Source organism: Tyto alba, unplaced genomic scaffold, assembly GCF_018691265.1.
Source record: "Tyto alba isolate M040663 unplaced genomic scaffold, T.alba_DEE_v4.0 Super-Scaffold_2, whole genome shotgun sequence".
NCBI lineage: Eukaryota > Metazoa > Chordata > Aves > Strigiformes > Tytonidae > Tyto > Tyto alba.
Window position 1 is genome coordinate 76,520,126 of NW_024881282.1, and position 20,752 is coordinate 76,540,877.

Consider the following 20,752-nt stretch of genomic DNA (forward strand, 5'->3'; position numbering starts at 1 on the left):
GGTGTTTCAGGAAGCCAGTGTAATGAAATGACTTTTTTTTAAGAAACTGGGGGTTTGGGGATGAAAATATATGGTCATACTGCAGCTAGATTGCTATTAAAGTAAAGCACTGCTTCACCATATGCAACAAGAAAGGTGCCTGCAGCAGCATTTATTTAATTGAGTAAGACAACATTAAGTTGAACAACTGTTAATAAATTCTAACTTGTCCTTTTGTGGCTGAAGCACTGCTTCCTACTCCCATGAAGTACAAGAGAAGCAGTGAATATTAATTTGATATCCAGGTAATTCTTCTTTTTGGCAGCCTGATCTAAATACTACTTATTTGTTGTATGAACCTTGGTATGAGTCCATTTAACCATGGTATTTTCAGTTCAATTTGAGCTTTCCTTTGAAAAAGATAAATGAATGATTAGTGTAAGCTCCTGAAAGTGAATTTCTGACATTAACAGAGAGCCTGGAAACTATGCTGCTTCTAAAAAGATGTATTTTTTTTTTTTTTATTTGAGAGCAGACAAGTTAGTAAGATATTAACTTGAGGGCTTAGACTCGATTTCATCAGTCTCTTCAGTTTGGGGGTCGTTGGCCTGTTTTGATGCCTGATCCCTGTGGTGCTGGTGAAGGATCCCTGGGAGGGGACCCTTCAGTTTTTGGCTCTGTTCCCTGGTGCTGCAGGAGTCATGACAATGATGCTGTAGCTTGAATGTCTGTGGATTTAAGCTCTGTCTTGAAGCTGGTTAGTTTATCTCTCAAATTCCCATTGTAAAATTGTTTCAATGCTTTATTTGCCTAGTGATTAGTAAGGATTGAAATTACAGTAAATGTATTAAATTCCAGTTTCCACCCTTTGTTCTTACCCCATGATTGTCCTTTGGCTTAAACAGCTCCTTTACAACCCCAGTGTATTTAGCGATAGCAGTCATCCTCTCTCTAAACCAGACAAGCTTTTTCTGTCTCCTTTTATGACATATTTTACATTCTTCTCATCATCATAGTAGTCCTGTGCAGCAGCTCCAGCCTAAGTTAATCTTTTTTGAACACAGGCGTTCATAATTAAGCACAATAATTGAAGTGATGTCTTAGCAATGCTTTACCAGTACCATACTAATACTCCCTCCGTCGTTATTAGAAATAATTGAGCTGATATATTCTAGGGCAGTGTTTGCCTTTTTTCACGTTGGTAGCTCATTGTCAGACTGTGATTGACTAATGTGGATTGGGCTTTCTCCTCCTCAGTCATTTCTAGCTTATAGGTGAAAGTATTCCTGTTATTATCTAAAGTGCATGACCTTACACTTTCTACAAGAGGCAAAGAATCCACGTTATATACTTTTATTCCAGTTGTGAATCATAATCTGTTTAAAAAGGTGCCTAATTTTCAGTTTTAATATGACTCATTTGAGCTTCCAGGAGCTGGTTCTTGCTATGTCTTTTACGGTGTGTCTGAAAGTCCCTTATTTCCTTATTTTCCTTTTCTACAGCCTGTAACAATTTTCATCTTCCTTCTAAAAATGTGAACCCCAGCAACAGGTTTGCTTGTAACCTGAATTCCTACTCACTACAGGTCTATGGTGGTTCTGTCTTGGTTTGCTCTGTTTTTAAGGTAGACTCAGTTTACCAAAGACTCTATTTACCATATTCCACATGACTAACCTGACTCAGGATTTGTTCCCACCTGGCCAATTTCATTCAGAAAGTGTTGCAGTTAGTGACTTCAGATCTGCTTCCAGATTACTAATAAAATGCTGGCTAACAGAAGTATTCACAAAAATGCTATGTAATGATGATTTATAAGGGACAGCTGACCTAAGTGTTCAAGTGCTTAATACCGTAAAAGTGTGGTTTGATATTGTTTGGGACTATTTTTGAAATATAGGGATATTGCATTTTTAAGTAAAGTGCCTCAGGAAAAACTAAGAATTACATTCTGAAACTAAGTGAATCAGAGTTGACAATTAAAATAAAGTTTCAGCAGAATAGTCTGGATACAAAACTATTATTTCAGTGAAAACATATTCTGTCATTTTCCTGCCCTGCTAATTAACAATGGAGAAGAGTAGTTATTATGTGAAATTCAGGCAGTTCAACAAGAATTCACTTGATTAATACATGCAGAATGATACATGTTAATGAAATACTGTTTTCCTCTGAGATCCCATTAAAAATTTGATCAAAGTTTAATTACAACATAGGCCAGTTATGTTTAGATGACACTGAAAACATTAAGGCCCTTCAAATAATGGGAATGAAACAAAGGGAATCAACAATTGTCATGAACCAAACTGGAAGTCTGCAGATTTTATTTTCTGCCAGATAGCTGCACAATATAGAGAAGAGTGCTCTTTTGGTGATGGCACATTGTAATGAAAGAATATTTTTCATTCTTTGTGGGTCATTTTAGTTCCAGAACTCGCTTGAGGACTTGACAGGTATCTACAAGGGCTCTTGGATTTTGTTAGCGTGCCATTCTGAGGACATCAGTGACATAGAGACCCCTGACCAAAGTACGCTGGATCTCATGAGCCCTGGTGGTTTGCTTTGGAATTAGCTTTTTGATATTTTCTTGGGTCCACTTCTCAAGAAAGAAGGTGAAGGTAGATCTGTTCTGCAGTTGTCTAGGATTGTCATTTGAGAGCTACTTGAGGAAACATGTTGAAGGGATGGATTGTAGAGCAAATCAGTTAGAACTAATGGTTTGTACAAAATACATGAAAGTTTGTAAATCGGCCTTCAACTCATGGTCAATGTTCCTGGAAGGTGCTGCAATATGTGGCATAACTACTTTTTTTAAAACTTAATCTAAGACAATCCATTGGTGGTCCTTCAGGAAGGAGTGAAGAATGGGATGTTCTTTCTTTGAGTAGTTGTAGGGAAGAAACCCATGACCACATCATAGCTCAGGAAAGCTCCATGTGAAAAAACGTGAGCCTCAAAGCAGAAGTACAGCTATTTCTGCTTAGATCATGGAACCAAAGATAGGCTTTCCTTCAGGAAATCTCATCTGGATAGAAGTCTCAGAAACTCTAAAATAAGGTTTTCTGTGATATACTGGATTTTAACATGTATTTTATGCACACAAAAAAAATTGTACTAATGTAACAACAGAAGCTCTAGGAAGGAACCTGTGATCAAAATAATATATTCTCTAGCAGAGATCCAATTCTAACAGGATAAAGATATCTTATACTGTACTAGCTTATTCATTTTCCCTTTAAGAAGACCTGTACTGATATGAAGCACACTTATATCTACAACTATGCTTGTAGAGATGTAGCTGTTTAAATATTACTTTCTTGTCCAGATGCTCTGAGGCATTTCAGGCTTAACTTTCAATATAGCTATGCATTAACTTTTATGAATAATACATCACATTAAAATGATCCACTTCAGCAGCAAAGATTTGTTTGTTTCATAGGGTATTTGTCTTGAAGATTATTTTCAACTTTCCTATGCTAATATAGCATCTTTTGTTACCTTCATGTTTTCAAAGCACCCCAGAGAGAGCACCAAAACCAACCTGCCTACCTACAACTATTCAGAGATGTAGTGACCTTTCTTCACTTCAGCCTTTTTTTGCTGTCCTTAATGTTGTTCTTTAAACAATCTTTCAGTAACTCTTTTTCTACTTCAAAAGTAAATTAAATTTACTGAGGTAACTATCCCTACTGGTATGAATTTCCTAAAATAATCCACCCACATTACATGTCTCTGAAAATTGCTATTTGCACAGAGTGAATAGAATTAGTTATAAAAAGAAAAATGTTGATTTCCTTCCTATTCCTGGAAATAGCTATATTGTAGGGCTAGTTAAGGGGGATTACAATCTCTTTATGTTGCATATATTATTTTTTTTGTGCTCTGTAATCCTAACTATAAAGCAACACTTAAAATTTTTGTGCAGCTGAATGGGACATAAGTTATAGGTAGACTTCTGGGAGCCCATCGTAGGCACCTATCTCTCCATGTTGTTTATAAAAAGAGCATAATCATTTACTGTGTGAGAACTGGCTCATTAAGCATCTAAAGTATAGGTTCAAGTGGTCTGGACCATTCCATGGGAGTTATCAGGGGCTAACTGCACAAGTGTTTACTTAGTTTTTATAAAAGTTTTGAAACTTTATATATTCTTATCAGTTGCTGACTTAAGCAGCTGAAAACTAATTTGGAGATGCCCACATGAGTCTAATTATTCAGAGAAGTTATTTCAGCGTAGCCAAACTTAATGGTAAAATAGTTCAAGTGGTATAGGTTGGTGATATGGGTTGCACAGATCTGGGCTTAGGTCACAAAATGTGAGGGTCTGTGTAACTGCATATGATAAAATGTTTTTTTTCCTTTATTTACTAAGTCTCAGAAATGTATCATTTAAGAAGGAAAAAGGAAGAAAGAAGCATTCAAAAGTTGGAAGATAATATTGCAAGGTTTTGGTCTTTCCGTTACTATTATTTCTCTGTGGCTATCAAAATATGGCTATCTATTTTAAGCTTAGATGTAATTTCCAAAGAGCTGTCTGTACTCTGTACTACACTGCATAGAACTGTGTAAGTAATAATAACCTGTATGTACCTCCAAAAATATCCCATACACACCTATATGCAGAGTATCAGCAACCCTTGAACTTGACATATTGCCAGGACAACCTGCAGCTCTAGCTGTGCACTGCTGGCATTTCAAAATATTTACATGAAAAATGGATGGAAAATTAATTATATAAATTATTTCAAAGTGAAATATGGTGATTCATTGATATAAACTACAAAATAAAGACTAGGCAGTGTTATAAGCATGGAGTATTTCAAATTCATTACAGTCACAATTAGTGAACAGAAATGTTCACTAGTAGGCATTCCCTGCTCCTCCATGTCTTTGCTCACTTGTAGATGCAGAGCAGCTTCCTCAGGAGGCTACTGTGTGCTGTTTTCAGCCTCATTCCAGAATGGCTCTGTCACCATTTGGTTTCACTCATATGAAAGTAAGCTTCAATCTACCCAAGAAGCGGATTATTCAATACGATTTCCTTCCTCGATGATTTGACCACTGCACTAAATAATACTGTGTTATCCAGCTTTAAGGTCCCCCGTTTTTCCAGATCAAACTGTCTGGCATGTTTAGCTTATATTTGTAGGTCAGTTGGAAACTCCCTAATCTACTCAGATTTGGCAAGCGTATTATTCACCAGAAATATATTTTTATAGACTAGATTCTCTGTCAAGGGGAACAAGATCCAGAAGCACTATCTCTGTTCATAAATTAATAGATGACTTCCAAGAAAAACATCAGTATCAGAATAGAGAACATGGGCATGAGTAGAAAGGCTGATATTTGTGAGCGCTGATGTTATAGTGTGAGAAAGCAAAGTTATAACTGCAAAGTATCTAGAAGTTCTAGCTAGAAAACATATCGATTAGCATACACGGCAGGGCTAAGATTAATGTAAATTAGGAAACCTGCTCATTTTCTGAACTGCTAATCTGCCTTGAACAAGAAAAAATGTAGTTGTGACCTAGAGTTGGAAAGTCAAATTTCTCCCTTTGTGACACACACACTTTCCTATTGATTTAATTGTATTGCAAAACAATAATGAAGGGGAGAACTTTGTTGTAGGACTGCAGCTCTTTGAGATAGTTTTCTTAATGGTCAATTAACGGGTCAAAAAGCAGAATCGTGTTTTGATCTTCATATTTTTAGCCTTCTCTTTATATGTTAATGGACTGCTATTTCCTAGTTTAAGTCCCTTGGGTGTTACTTTGACTAATTGTAATTTTTAAACCCTTTTTAAAACTGCAGTAAAATCTTGGAGCATATATCCTACTACAGTCGCAGTGGGGGTTGTTTACTTGGAGAGGCAGGCTTTCAGCTAAGCGTTCATTCATGGAACTGAATAAAGCAAGTTTTAAGATTAAATTCAAGCATCTAGTTTGAAGACCCACAACAGCAGTAGGAGCATCCAGAAGTCTCTGCTCCCACTCACCCCCAGCATGTCACAGCCTAGAGCTCAAATACTTTTTTCCCACTTCTATCCCAGGTCCTGAAATGCAACTCAGACCTCTTACAGGTGATCATTTGCTTGGTTTTGTCCTTGTATTGCCATAGCTCTGGATAAAACTTTCTTCTTTCCAGCAAAGCCGTGGCTCAGTTTAGAGGCCATGTAGTGGAGGCCCCCTGCACCCTATTTCTGTAGCACACTTAATTTTTGCACATACTGTGGCATTAGCTGCTATCACATGAACGTTGTCTAGGCTTCAGATGTGAATATTGGTTTCCACTTGAATTTTTTTCCCCCTAAGTGCATGGGATACCAGCTACTGAGGGGGCTGCAGCGCTGCCACTGCACCGACCCAACAGAATCTTCATTACAGTACTTCCAGGACAATATTTTAAGATCCTATACTGAACATTAATTGACTGCAGATTAGCCTCTAAGATTTAGTTGTAAAGTGCTCTTTCGAGGACAAAGACTTCAATAACAGCAGTCTTTTTCCCAAAAATTACTGTTTACATTGACTGGTAGTTTACAAGAGGGTTACTGTTCTGGGTAGCTTGCTTTTATTTGCCTTTATTTTTGCCTCGTATCTGATTTGGAAGTGCTCTTGCATATTTGGGGTTGATAATGTTTTGTCTAGAAGAAGTTTCAGGCAAGGAATGAAATGCAGAATTACTTTCTTCTCTGTTTTCTTGTGACTCTCAACTGACAGTATGTGTTGTCAGATATGAATAAAAGTACAGTGTTACAATTTTCTGTCTGTAGCATGTATATCTTAATATATACCATATGGCTGAGGGACAGTGCACCAGATTTTTTCTCATGAGTGATTTTTTTTTCTCACTAGAATTAAAAGTAATAATATGGAAATGAAAGAGTAAAATAATTTGCTCTCCCTCTGGGCTTGTTGACTGTGATTCTTGCTTATTTTGTTGTATAAAGTTTTGTATTTGGTTTTTGTTTTCTGAAAGTTTTGCTGCTGTTCATGGTTGTTAGCTTGTAACATGTTTTCTGAGGGATTTTCTTCTTCATAGGTACCATTCTGCTTTCAGTGGACAGAAATTCAGACTGACAGGCATGCTACTCATTAGTAATTGCTTAGTGAAATACTCTCGACGTTATAGCCCATTGTTGGTTAGTGGGGGAGATGCAGCATGAAGTTGCAAAGAGTTGGAATCATTGCAGTATTTAAGATAGAACAGGAGGCAAAGGAAACTACTGCCCATTTCACAAGGGAAAGGGAACAAATGCAAGACTTTGCAGTGATCAAGTTCTAGTTTTCTGTTTCGTCCTGTAAAAATTATTAAAAAAGATGTTAAAGATGCACAAAGAATTAAAGCAACTGTTTGGATGTTGTTAGAAAAGGAATTATTATTTTTTTTTTTTTTGCCAAAATGCCACAGAAATCTGCAAATCACAGCTTTCTATTTTGGTGATAAAGAACCTGTGAGAAATGTGTAAGAGGGAAACAGTTTGATTTTTCAAACTTCAGCTTTAGAGTACCTGAATATCAAAACTTCTACTTCTTTTCCCCTTGTGCATCTCCCTGGTGACAGCAAGGTGACATTATGTGGCCAGGGTATCACCCTGGTGGGGGGTCAGTCAGGCGCTGGTGGCTGATGCCAGCCTCAGCCCGCTGTTGCAGCCGTGCTGGCTGTCACCTCCATTGTCCCCCTGTCCCCCAAATCGCTGCTGGTTCACAGCACTTGCCTGAGGACATGTTCATCCTCACAGGGATGCTTTAGCCCAGGCCTAAAGCCTTGTCACCACTGTCAACCAGAGCACCTCCAGTTCTGTTCTACACTTTAAAAGCTGTAATTGTAATAGATTTATGGTTACAGAGGGGGCAAATCCAGTGGGGTTTATCTTGATACCTCAGAACATCTGTGGGGTGTACAACAGTACACAGGAGTGTACTTTCTTCCACCTCTAATGTGATCCAGACAGAGATACTGGTGGGTTTTAGCCAATAGTGTTGAATCTCAGGAATTTAAAAAAAAAAAAAAAAAAAAAAAAAAAAAACTCCTGAAGATTGAGAATTTTAATTGAAATTCTTCCATTCAACCCCCCAAACCATTTTTCCTTCCCCACATCTCCCTTACCTCTTCCACTGACTTGTTCAGTGGTTTCTCAGCTCCTTTCATCCCTTTGCAGAGGCCAAGAATGGCCATGGTGCCCATTAAGCAGCTTTACTTACAGTTCTAGTTTTTATATTTACAAATCCGGAGGAATTTGTAACTTTTTCCTCAACTCCCAAAAAGGCAAACCAGTGCTTCTGTGTCACTGATGTTAACTGCTTAAAAAAATGCCTGAACACAGTGTTACAGACACAGTAACTAGTGTTTACAAATTACATGTTGTAGTGGTTGGCCATGTTTAAATGTATGAAGATAAAACCATATTCTGTCATTGCCACAGCTGGCTTTTCCCTTGCAGACACGTAACTCCTGCACACAATCTTTCATGAGCAGATAGGAAAGGCTTTTATGACACCCCTGCCTCAAAAATCTCCCAGAGGCTCTGGGACTGGCCATGCCACAGGCCACTTCAGTGTCCCAGCATGGGGACATGGAACTGTAGGAGACCTTACACAGCTCACCTGAACATGGGCATCGCTGAGGCTGCTGTAAGGCGAGCTGTGGCGAGGACATCAGGAGCCCTGGACCACCTCCAGGACTGCTCTTCTGGGTAGAAACTGCCTCAAGTTCTGCAGAGATGTTGCAGCCAGTTGACTTTCAGATCATCCGAGTGAAGGAATCGGGGAATAAGACAGAATAACTTGCATAACAACATCACTCCAAAACAAAAGAGATCTCTGTAAATGGTAAAAACTCCATATGGAAAAAGATTTCAATGGAAGTTCCTCTGGTTTCATTATACAGTTATCGTTATTGATTGATTTGACTGACTTCATTTGCTTTGGAGAAAACTATCAATTTTAAAACACAGGGTTCACCAATAATGTCAATAACAGGGATATAAAATGTAATTAGGGACAGTGCAAGGAAGATACCAGGCACTGAGCACGTCCTTCAGTGACTAAGGCAATGATGGCAATGTGGGCAAATGCAAAATATGTCTGCAGGCAGATGATCAAAATAGAGGAAATGCATTACAAGGCAGAATGATGCCAGAAACCATTAAGTTCATTTAAAATAAATTAAAGAGTGACTTAGGGTTTTGTTCGTAAAGCCTTGAAGCCATTATCCCAATTAGTCATACAAGGCTATAGAAAAGCAAACATGATATTGGGATGTGTCACCAGTGCCAGGATAGCCAAAGAAGAGGTGTTGTCAGCTCAGCTGGAATCTGGGATGAAGATTAGTTACAAAAATTTTTTTTGGATGTTACTGCCTTGGAAAGGATACATTGTAAATCTAATCAGGATTTAGGTGTGTTATAGATGAGTGTGTGGCAGTTACATTTTTATTGGGATGTGTAATTTTTTTCTAGTTGCTACAGAGCAATGTTCCATTTGATGTTACTTTTGCTGGTAAGTAGGGAGTTTTGGTTGGCTCAAGGCTCCATGTGAGGGAGGAGGTCAGCATGGTTTTGTCAGTTAAGACTGCTGGTTTGCAGTTTCACTTCTATGAAGGCAAATTCGGGCAATTCCAGGGGCTCCAGCACTGCCTTGGTGAATTGTGACTGTCGTGAGGAGGAGGATGCGATTACTGCTGGCCCTGAGAATGAGTCTGGTGGGAGCAGATGTCTGGTGTGATAACAGGGTGGTCCTTTGTCACATTTGTCACTGTTACAAAACCTATCAAGCAGTCGGTCTGATGTTTGGCTCCTGGGATACATATTAAGGTTTGGGAAGTGGAAAGATTCAGAACAATACAATATTTTGGGGAAGTTGTAAAAGAATTGCTCATTTGGATGAGACACCAGGCAAATACAAGAACAGTAAAAAAAACCAACCAAACAAACAAACAAAAAAACCCCATGAGTGCAAACCAGGGACAGCTGCTTTTCTGCAAGAGAGTAAATTGTAATACATTGCTAAGCTAATACAGAATGAAGGTATCAGCCTAGCAGGTTTCTATTAAAAAAAAAAAAAAAAGTTGCTATTGTAAAACATACTGGGGCTGTTAGGAAAATATTTAAAATAGGTTTTGGCTCAAGCCTTTAAAAAGTGATTATTTTTCTTCTTCTATATTTCAGCAACACAATAGCTTATTAGCATTTTCTATTTATATTTCTGCTGGTCCTTCTTTACTGTTACTAAATCTACTTGCCTTGTAGCACTTAGTACCATGATGCTCTCTATGGAGCTCTTAGACTTCAGCTGTAAATTGTCCTCTCATCCTTCCTGACAATGGCCACCCTAAAGCCACCAACACGCTGCAGACCAGGGTCTCACCACCCCCACCCCCCCGTCTCATGCAGCAGTATCACACATTACACAAGGGGCTCATTCAGTGTCTTGGGGAATTATGCAAATTAAAGGGGATATTCTCCTCCCCATGCACCACAATTTCCATATGTGTAACTCCCGTTAGGTTTAATGAGACCGGCACTCATAAATCCCTGAGATGAAATTATACCCCTAACTGGGTTATAACAAAAGGCTGCTCAAAAGTTTTGATTAACAATCCCTTAAAAGTAGAACATTAAAGAGAGATTAAGCAATGAAATATTCTCTCTTTCTGAGAAAATTTTCATAAATCTGTATGTTAGGAGTTCATTCCTGCAAGCCTGTCTTACTAGTGAAGTGCTCGCTTTAGTAAGTATTCAAAAAATATGAACATAAAACACTGTTCTTGTTAGCACTAAATGCCCTTAACCTGATCTGCTTCATACCTGGATCCCAAATTATGAATGTATTTCAAATGTGAGCTTGCAATAAATTGTTGTTTTCAGACCTATAAAGAAAACACATCTTAATTTTATATATGTAGCAAAAGCTATAAAGCCCATACTACTTGTCCCAAATCTGAATTACTTCAGCACAGCAGTACCCCCATAGGAAGCAGATTCCTGTACTCAGGCTCTAGTTGGCTCCTGACCACAAAAGGAGTTATGGATTTTAGTGACAGACTTGTTGTTATGTACCTATCAATTCTTTTTCTACTGTTTCTTTTTAGCCTGTGTATGGTATTTTCCTCAAAATGGCATATGCTGAAAGGGTCTATTATTTAATAACAAAATGGTAATAATAATAACAGTGAAATAAACACATGACTTCAAGAAAGATAAAGGTAATATATTGCTGGGTGGAAGAATGTATCTGACAGTTACTGATTTTTCTTTGTTCATACTATTTAATAATTTATCAAACCATCCTGACCCTTAATTGATCACAAGGTCCACCAAGTGCTTTAGCAGTCTGTTATATTCTATCAAACGAGATGTGTTTTCCCTGTGAAGCAGAATGAAATCATCCCTCAAAAATCAATCAGCAACACCATATTTTACTGAGGTGTGTGCAGTTCACTTAGGGCCAGATTCTGCACCTTTACTCACTTTGAAAGAAACTTTCTTGGGTAGCTTCATTGCCTTTAACTGGCTAATTCTTTGTGTAGAAACTGCATAAGATCATAATTGTACATTTGTGTTCATATTTTAGAAGTTACAGTTACCAGCTCCAGGTGTTTCTTTACTCGTAATAGTCCTTTTTAACACAAAGTACTGATGTATTTCTTAAACATATAATTAGTTGGTTTTTTGTGTTTTGGGTTTTTTTAGTTGTGTTTTTTTTTTTTTCTTAAAAAAAAAAAAAAACAAAACAAAGCAAAACAAAAAAAACAAACAGAAAGAAACTTGATTTTCTTCCTACACCAGTTCTTCACAGAATTTTAAGACTTAAATTTCAGAGTCCTGAAAGGGGTTCATAACTTTTTAAGGATGTTGCTCAAATATTCTTCCAGTAACTAAAAAGAAACCATTATTTCACTTGTTATAGCATTCAGGGAAATCTTGTATTTAATTTTTACATGTGTTTGCAGGTAAGGGTCAAAAATGTCCTTTAAACATCCAAAGAGGCTTAGGAAAAAGTGAGGTGCCTAGTTCTGGAAATGTGGTCTGAAAGCTGCAGCTCCAGCAGCTATAAAATGCCCTTGGTATCTATATACATTCAGTGAATAGATTTTAGCCTAAAACATTCCTTAGGGCCTGCACTTGGACTTCTGTAAATTCAGGTCTTGACAGCTACCTGCCCAACAGTGCCACAGCCTCTCTCACTCCTTGGATGACGTGAAGAGGAATGTAGCTTTCCCTTAACTTGTAGGAGAACCCTGGTTCTGTGGTGGTCCTGGAGGCCTGTCTTACAGAGACTTTACTAAAAAAACAGGCTTCTTGTTAGTAGCCATCAAGATATGTCACCGTCCCAGCACTCTTGCATCCAAGTAGTGCAGTCTTATACACAACAGGAGAGTAGGGAGACCTCTATATACAATTAATCTTCAACTTCATAGAGAAGATATGCTTCTGTGAAGAAGAAACTATGCACATAGGCTCTCTGCCAAAGTGATTGCTTTAAATGATAAATTATTATAAAAAATGTGGCTACCAGCATCTCTCCATTTTGAAAAAAATGAATTGTCCTACATCTCCTCTCAGATTAAGTCCCTGGTGCTGCATGGGAGAAGCAAGCTGCAGGCTCTGATTTGACCACTTTAGCAGAGGATTCAGCACAGGAGGTGCATTTTGGCACAGTCTTGTTTGCATCACTCCCTCCTTCATAACACCAGGCAGAACTGTGCTTAGCTTGTGGGTTTATGGATCACCCTTCAGGATGCCAGAGCTTGGGTGGAGAACGTAGGTCCCCAGCTCTGTCTCCAAAGGGAAAATACTGTTTCTAGGACTAGGTATTTAATTTTTACATAATGCAAAATCTAATTTGAAGGTGTCTGTTTATGACTTAAATTTATTATCTCCCAATCAGGAATGATTACTTTCACAAAGATCCCAGAGTGATTTGGTTACTTACAGCTTTATTTTCTTGGTATTTCATCAATATTTTATGTTTGGCATTTTGCTGTCACTCATGCATGACTTTGAAAATGGAAGCATGTAGCACATAATCAGTTTAGAGGTAGCAAAACCAAAATGTGGTCATTCATTTTACATCTGTATTTAACATTAACCCTCTCCTTTAATATCATACTCAATTCAAATAATAAATAGGAAATGGTAGACTACCTACCATCTGGTTCAGTGCTGGAAAGCCTATTAAGACTTAGTATTGATGAAGAATTTGCCAGGGACCTTGAGATTCAAATGAGCTCCTTATATACATTCTGGTGTAGGAAAGGTTTGTAAGGAGGATATGTCACGTTTTAATAAGGAACGTTATATAGTTACCACATGTAAGTCAGGACTATTGCAGATCAACATTTCTCAGACTTAAAAAGCAGAAAATGATGTGAATCTTACTGTATTTATCTGCACTATTAGATGCTTCCCAAGCTCTGCCAATAGAAAAGATCATCTGCTGGCTTTCGGGGTCCCAGATGGGAGAATAGCTCCTATCCTCTATAGCTCTCCCTTTTGAAGAAGCTACACAATGAGGTGAAAGTAATAAGGAGTTCAGGAACTGCACTTGCACTTGGCCATTTGTGGACCACCTAAAACAGCATCTTCATGTCTTGCTCACCTTCCTGTGTGCCACCTTATAAAAAAGGCAAAATATTTCCCGGCATTATCTGCTACACTCCTACTAGTGATTCTGATTATCAATAAAATAATTTTCCTCATGTAAAGATTGAAGTTATGTATTTGTCATCTGTCTTTATCTAAGATTTTCCATTCAATAATTTTTCTCTATCCCTTGATTTCTTGTATTTCATCTATCTCATGAAATCTATCTCTTCACAAAAGAAGTTATTTGATTCAGTGACTATACATAGAAGAGCATTTAATAGGACTAAGCACACTTTTAAAAATTTACACAATAAAAACAGCTGCTGAGTTAAATCTTGAGAGGGACTGAGCATGTCTAGTCCCTCTCCTAGCAGTGCTGTTGTCAGGTAAAAAGCATGTCTGGGATTTGAATGATTATACTGAGACTCCTGAAACCTCAACAATTTTAGGGGTCGGAGAATCTAGAAAGTGTGGATGTCTGAAACATGTCGGTATGATGAGTGCACACTGTAAAAAAACAAGGGAAAAAGGAGTTCAGAGAGATGCTAACAGCATCTTTGCATGTAGCATGTTTTAGAGCTGTGGATGTACAGCTGTCACAAACCTTTGAACATTTCAGTACTCAGTAAGTCACATGGAAACACTTGATTATTTGCAAAAGTGTTTATAGAGTTTCATGCAGACAAATCTTAAAATTTTACCTTAGGATTATTACTTTTGTAAATACTAGATGTGAATGTATATAGTTGCACTGGTCGACTGGACATGAGAGGGGGATGCCTGGTAGAACAATGTTGACCTGAGCCAAGTGCCTTAAACGAAGGCACACTCTGTATTTGAAGCTGTCTGATGTACATACCGATACAGTTTTGTTCTGAGAGCTGCTATATAATCAGACCTGTCTTGTATTAATTTTATTATTTGCAGCAGAATGCTGTTTCACATTTGTCCTTCAATTTGTTACGGGGCAAACGTTCAGTCTGGGGAGCAGTTTGTCAGGTTGGAGAGGGAATGGAGAAGAAGGGAGAGGAGTTGCCTTCCTTAGCAGGGGACTACAAAAAGACTGGAAGCTAGAGGGGGAAATAACAGTATCCTTAATTTATTGAGTTCTTAATATCAATTATATTGCTCCATTTTGGGCATTTTTATGATTTTTATGCTCACCTTTTCAGTAGGAGACTTTGGGGTTTAAGCATTAAACATTATTTTTTAATATAACTCTGTCACTCACTGAAGCTTCAGTACTTAATTATTGTGAGATGTTCTGAAGACTCCGAACTCCAACATGGAGTTGATATGCTCAGTAAAGGTCCAGCAGATGAGGAGTGGTTGTTTTTATTGTAAAAAATATCACAATAAATTATTATTAAAATATAAAGGTAAAATGATGATAAAATAAAAAAAATGGAATTTTGAATATTCTCTGTGAAATTCATTGAGGGTTTTTTTTCTGCAAAAAATTGAATGAGTTGTTTTTTTCATTGTTTAGAATTTATTCTAGCCACTGCAAAGTTGTTCTTTTTTTAAAACTGTAAATCAAAGGATAAAGAAATTCTCCACAGATGTTGTATGTGTTTGATGTATTAGACACATTTTTGCAGTCTACTGCCTGAAACCTAGGGAATTCATTAACTCACAAGTTGCTGCCAAGGAGAGAAGTCACATTTCCCTAGCCAGTGTGCCTGCCCACTGATTGGGGGATGTGGTAGGGCAGTCTTTGTCCTCCCTTGTATTTGGCTAGCTCTGGAGAAAGGGGGATTTCTTCAAACTGAAGGGCTGTTCCCGTTTCTCTCCTGACAGTGTCCGTTATTTAATTAATCTTCTAAAGTTTATAACTGGCTCTGTTTCCCATTGTGCAGCCAGGGATTATGGCAGATGAGAGCTGGTGCTCTGCATCAGTCCCAGAGACCCTGTCCCCCATCGCTGAAATTGCTGGCTTTAGCACAAGATTCAAAGAGAGAGGGACAAGACCCACAACTTTGGGAAAGAAGCAGAGCTACTACCTTTCACCCTCAGCAAAGCAAAGCACTTGCCCAAATACCACTCACCCTGCAAGGGACCTGTCTGGGCATATTTTTGGACACATCTGTCTCAGGCAGGGCACCGCTGGATAGACTTCAGCAGTGAGACCAGGACTGAGCCTGGGCACCAGTCAAGTGGGTTTATTTGAGGATGTTAATGCCACCCCTCCCAATTAGCCAAGGCAGGCAATTAAAGACTTAAGATGGCAGTGTGGCAAGAGATGGCCAAACCTCATCTGCATTTAGTGTCTTGTAATACACAAGAGTCAGTAAAATACCATCGCCCTGGATTTCCCTATGATTGCTCTTCAGAAATGAGGCTCCACACAGGAGAGCCCGAACCTTCTCTGTGCACATCCTGATCCAACGGGCTTTGGCATTGCTTGAGAATTTGAGCTGAAAGGTATAACTGTGTGAATGATGGAAGACCTCATGTCTATGCTTCAGTGGTGAACTAACTGAAAAATCTTATGTGAGAAGGTTGTGGTCATTTATAAAAGTTGCTGGGATCACCCACTGCCCCCTGTCATTCCTGGGACAGATTACTTAAACTCACTGTGGCTTCATTTCTCCCCCCCCCCCCCCAAAAAAAAATTGAAGCTGGTTCAGAATTTAAGAACCCTCAGGATATATAACATACATAACCCTGAGCTATAGTCTGTGATCCTCACAAGTACCTGAATGGGATTTCCGATGTTGCTTTTGATCTATAAAATGCTAAAAGGTTTTCTTGTGAGAGAGCTCCCCTCCCTGTGCCGTGCTGCTGGCATGGCAGTCCCTGGAGAGGCACCAGCTGGAGCAGCGTGTTTGTGTCAGGGAGGATTCGTCCCCCTCCTTGGTGGAAGTCGCTTGCTCACGAACACCTTCCACCTCTGGATCAGGGAGGGATTAAGAGAAGTGGCTCAGTTCACATTACAGAAGAAATGCCATCAGAAGCCATTGTAGAGGATTCTGAGAGGCAGAGATGGGTATTATTTCTCTGTTGTTGTTTGAATTGCAACAAATAAATATAAGAAATACCAGCCACTATACATTTTCTGAGATACAATCACCTATGAGCTAACAGTAACCCTGTTGAGCACAGAGGTACCTGCTACCATTCACTTTTCCTTTTGATCCGATTAGCAATGTTTCAGCCCATGTCGCTATTTTCTGAACTGAAGGTTCAATATTTGAAGTAACCTGGAACAAGGCATTTCCTTCTGATAAGTGCATCCAAAAGAATAATTTCAACATTAACTGTTTAATGTACTATGATTAAAGATGTAGTAATCCACTTAGGTAAGAAAAAGGGTGTTAAACAAACAACCAAGTTTGCGCTAATTTGTAGAAAACTACAGAAAGTCTCTGAGGGTGAGAAGACTGTTGTCTGATACTGTTTTTTTTTGTTAAAAAATACAGTTCTTTTGTCTAATGACAAATAAGAGTGAATTTCAGGGGGAGGGATTAATAGATGACATTTGCATTCATCCATGTGTTAGAAGCTGATTAAAAAAAAATAAAAATCAAAGGTATGTATACTGGTAAAACTGCTAAAGGTTGCTGCGTTTATTTCATATCAGAAGAAGAATTTGTGAATCCAAAGATCATCTGCTTTTTCCAAATAGATGTACCTGTCTGTCAAAAGATAATACCTTCCTCTAAAAGCTTAATTTTACCTATTAAAACATATCATTTTTTCCTTCAAATTTTATTTTCTTTTAGATCTATAATGGATGAAATCAGGTAATGGAATAACACTGATTTACAGCAGGTGCTATCTAGCTCCTTTAAAAATTCTGGTATTCGTCTCATGATGAATAACTGTAGTAAATACATTGAGCCTTGTAGTAAATACTAGGTCAGCCTTGGCTCAAGCAAAGGCCAGCTTCAATGTTTTCATTGGTATTAATTCTAATTACTCAGTGGCATACTCTTGTTGTTTTGTTTTGTTTTGTTTTTTTTTTTCATTCCATGTTGCCATGATGAAACACATGGCAGATGTATTTCTCAGTCTGTTGGCACCTTGCAATGAGCAATTAACATGTGTTACTGTTTATCTCCTCTTGTCTTTCTCATAGGAATTATGTCTGACCACCAGTTTGGAAACCAGTTTATGTGCAGTGTGGTTGCATCACATGTGAGCCATCTCCCGACTACAAACCTCAGTTTTGTGTGGATTGCTCCACCTGCGGGAACGGGCTGTGTCAACTTCATGTACGTATACTCACAATGCCTATGGGAAGATAAATGCTTTGGAAATAATGAAATGATCTAACCTCCTTGCACTAGGGCCTTATGACTGGATGAAGGAGTCAGTCCTGAAAAGTGTAGACTTTAATAAGAAGTAAGAATATTGAATTTTTCCTGGCTGAAGAGTTTTTGTGCATATTAGGACTTTATATTTCAAAGCATGTAGGAAGGAGATAGTGTTCTGTAATGTAGCATGCCATCAGAGAAATAATGTACAAGTGTATCAAGCCTAGCATTTCAATAAAAATTGGTTCCTCTTAGTTACTAATCATATCATTAATCCTTTAAATATACAGCACATTTGCATTGACTTGATTTTTTATCTGTTGCATTTAATAAGAGTTAGAGCATCACACAGATGTGTTATTCAGATTATAATCATCAACAGAAAGTACAAATACTTGAGAGTAGTCATACCCAAGTATTTACTTTTCCTAATAACAAACACTTTTAGCTTCTACTTAATTCAGCTAGTTTACAATCTGGAAAAACCCAAGATGTTATTCTTACAGGATTTGTTTGTAATTTGTTTCAAAGACCTAAGTCATCATTTTATGGTTTAGTACCATATATAGTGCCAACAAAATACACAGCTTAACATGAATTATTAGAATACCTATAACTATATTTTATCTTAAAGTATTTCTAATTAGTTGTCCCAAAATTTTGGTGAATTAGATTTGAGAGAGAAAATACTCCTAGAGCATAGCTGAAAGTAGAAAATATTTAGTTTGACCTGTTAATGGGAAAAAAGTCAGACTAATCCCTAATTACATAAGTGAACAGCTGCAACATTTCAGTGTGTAAGACCTTTTCTGTGTTCCTGTGATTGTCCTGTTTGTCAAAACAAATCCTCCTCTGAATATTATTTCCTTTCTATCTATACTGGGAAGCTGCAGGTAAGTGCCCCACATAATCAAGTTGCTTTACTATTTAACATGCTGCAAAGAATAAAAAGTGAGTGACTTACCTATTTGAGAACATAAGTTGCTGATGGTGAACACAGTACCTGTTGATTAATCAATCCATGTCTTTGATATTTCCCTTTTCCTACATAATGCACATTTTTTTGCCTATACTGTTACAGTATGCTATTTATTAGCTGCAATGACAATGTCAAGACATTTTTATTCCTAGCTCTCTTTTTCTTCTAAATGTCTAATAGTAAATTGGGAAAAAAATTAGTTTTGATGAGTGGTAACTAATTTCTGAGAACGTATTTGTTTCTCATTAACTTCTACAATGTACCAGAGAAGCTGTTTACAATATTTAAGATTCCAAATCACTATTTGACAAAAGTAAAATTTGATGAAATATTTGAGGAAATACTGCCACTGTTTTACTTAAATTCTGTGTCAGAAAAGTTAGCCTCATAAAATAGTTATATATACCATGAGAAAATCTGCCAGCTATGTGTTTTTTTTTCTGTGGAAAACCTGTGAATTTTATACTATCTTTAATTCCTCTCTATAAATAGTATCCTTTGTTGATCAAGTTGTAGCAGCTAAATTTTGTTCTTTGAGATGCCTGAGAAAAATGAGATATGAGAAGTGTATCTTCTCTGCATACGCTTGTTTACTCCCTTTCTTCCTCAGATTTTTGTTTTTCCTGGTACTCAAGAAATAATTGTTGGTCTTACCTTGCACGGTGACTGTGATTGTATTTATTTATATGAGATGTCACCCTCCATTGCGAGTTTTGAGGTCAGTTTATAAACAGTTATTAATTTTCCTGTGACTGATTCTTTTCCTCATGGTTTTGCACTGGGTTATTTTTTTCATGTTTGTCATTGTTGAAGAAGAGCTGACAAGTATCTCTATCGAAATACAAATACTACTTTGACTGCTGATTCACATTTAAGTGAAATTAAAGTGACATTTTCTAAGGCAATGAGTGCTTGCCTATCTTGAGATCAATGGAAGTTTCATCACTGGCTTCAGTGGAAACAGTTAGGTCAGCACCAAACAGTTTCGGAAATCCAACCTGTAATTTTCTGTTTGCGTAAGACATAACGCACCTCTTCAACATTAGCACCTCTTCAGAAAAGATGGTGCTTGAGCTATGTTAGTAAAGTCCTTAGTGCTGAAGCGTGCAAACATACACAGCAGAAATCTGAATTTATTCTTGGCTATGTAATCTGCAGCATGGATGTACACCTACGTATGTCAGCAGTCTGGGTGCAGACACCAAAACTCTCTTTCCTTGCTGTCCCCGATGCTGGCAGGGCCGAGTGGTGTGACCCTGTGCCGAGGAGCCCGGCAGCACAGCTGCTCGCAGGGTCCTGGCCCGGGTGCCCGCCAGTCTCAGCAGCTTTGCAGGCCGCCTCACCCCACCGTATAAGGATGCTCCATGGATGATACTAGTTTGTCTTTGAGGATGAGCAAAAAGATGCCGTTATGTTGGTTCGATGTCCTGTAGGACAACTTCAGACAAGAGTGGAAAAGTTAGGCTAATCTAAAGTCGGTGCTTACCCCAGGATCTCACTTGGCTGCAGAACTGGGTAAATGTGATCATCACTGGAAGGAAATGAAGGGAGGAGGAATTTGTTTTACCTCTAATCCTCCTCCTCTTTTTTTTCTTCAGCGGCCCACATTTTCTTGCCTCGGTTGTTGTTTCCCCTGTCTGCTAAATTACAAGTTGGAGTAAACAAAGCTATATTTTTGGTGCAGTGCTAGTCTGCCTGCCTTACCCAGTTCTCTGACTTTAGGATTTACAGAGAGTTATGTCTACCTTGTTCATCTCAATTTGCTCCTGTATAGCAAATAATTAACACAAACTAGATTTTTTTAACACTTGAGACTAACTACCAGTCTAGTTTAAATTTAATATAAATTAACATAAATTAATTTTAAGTTTAATTTAATATAAATTTAAAATATTTACAAAAGGTATACCTGAATTTATACACTCTGACAACAGTGCAATATAGGTAAGA

General features: G+C 37.9%; 1 protein-coding gene across 3 annotated transcripts in view; it reads left to right on the top strand.

Moving 5' to 3' along the window:
* Positions 1-20,752, top strand: part of RELN (reelin) — a 294,861-nt gene that overhangs the window by 64,700 nt on the left and 209,409 nt on the right. For all 3 annotated transcript variants that reach the window (XM_032996210.2, XM_032996211.2, XM_032996209.2), the window contains exon 3: positions 17,646-17,781. In XM_032996210.2, the coding sequence (XP_032852101.2) occupies positions 17,646-17,781 (136 nt within the window). The remainder of the gene's footprint in view (positions 1-17,645; positions 17,782-20,752) is intronic.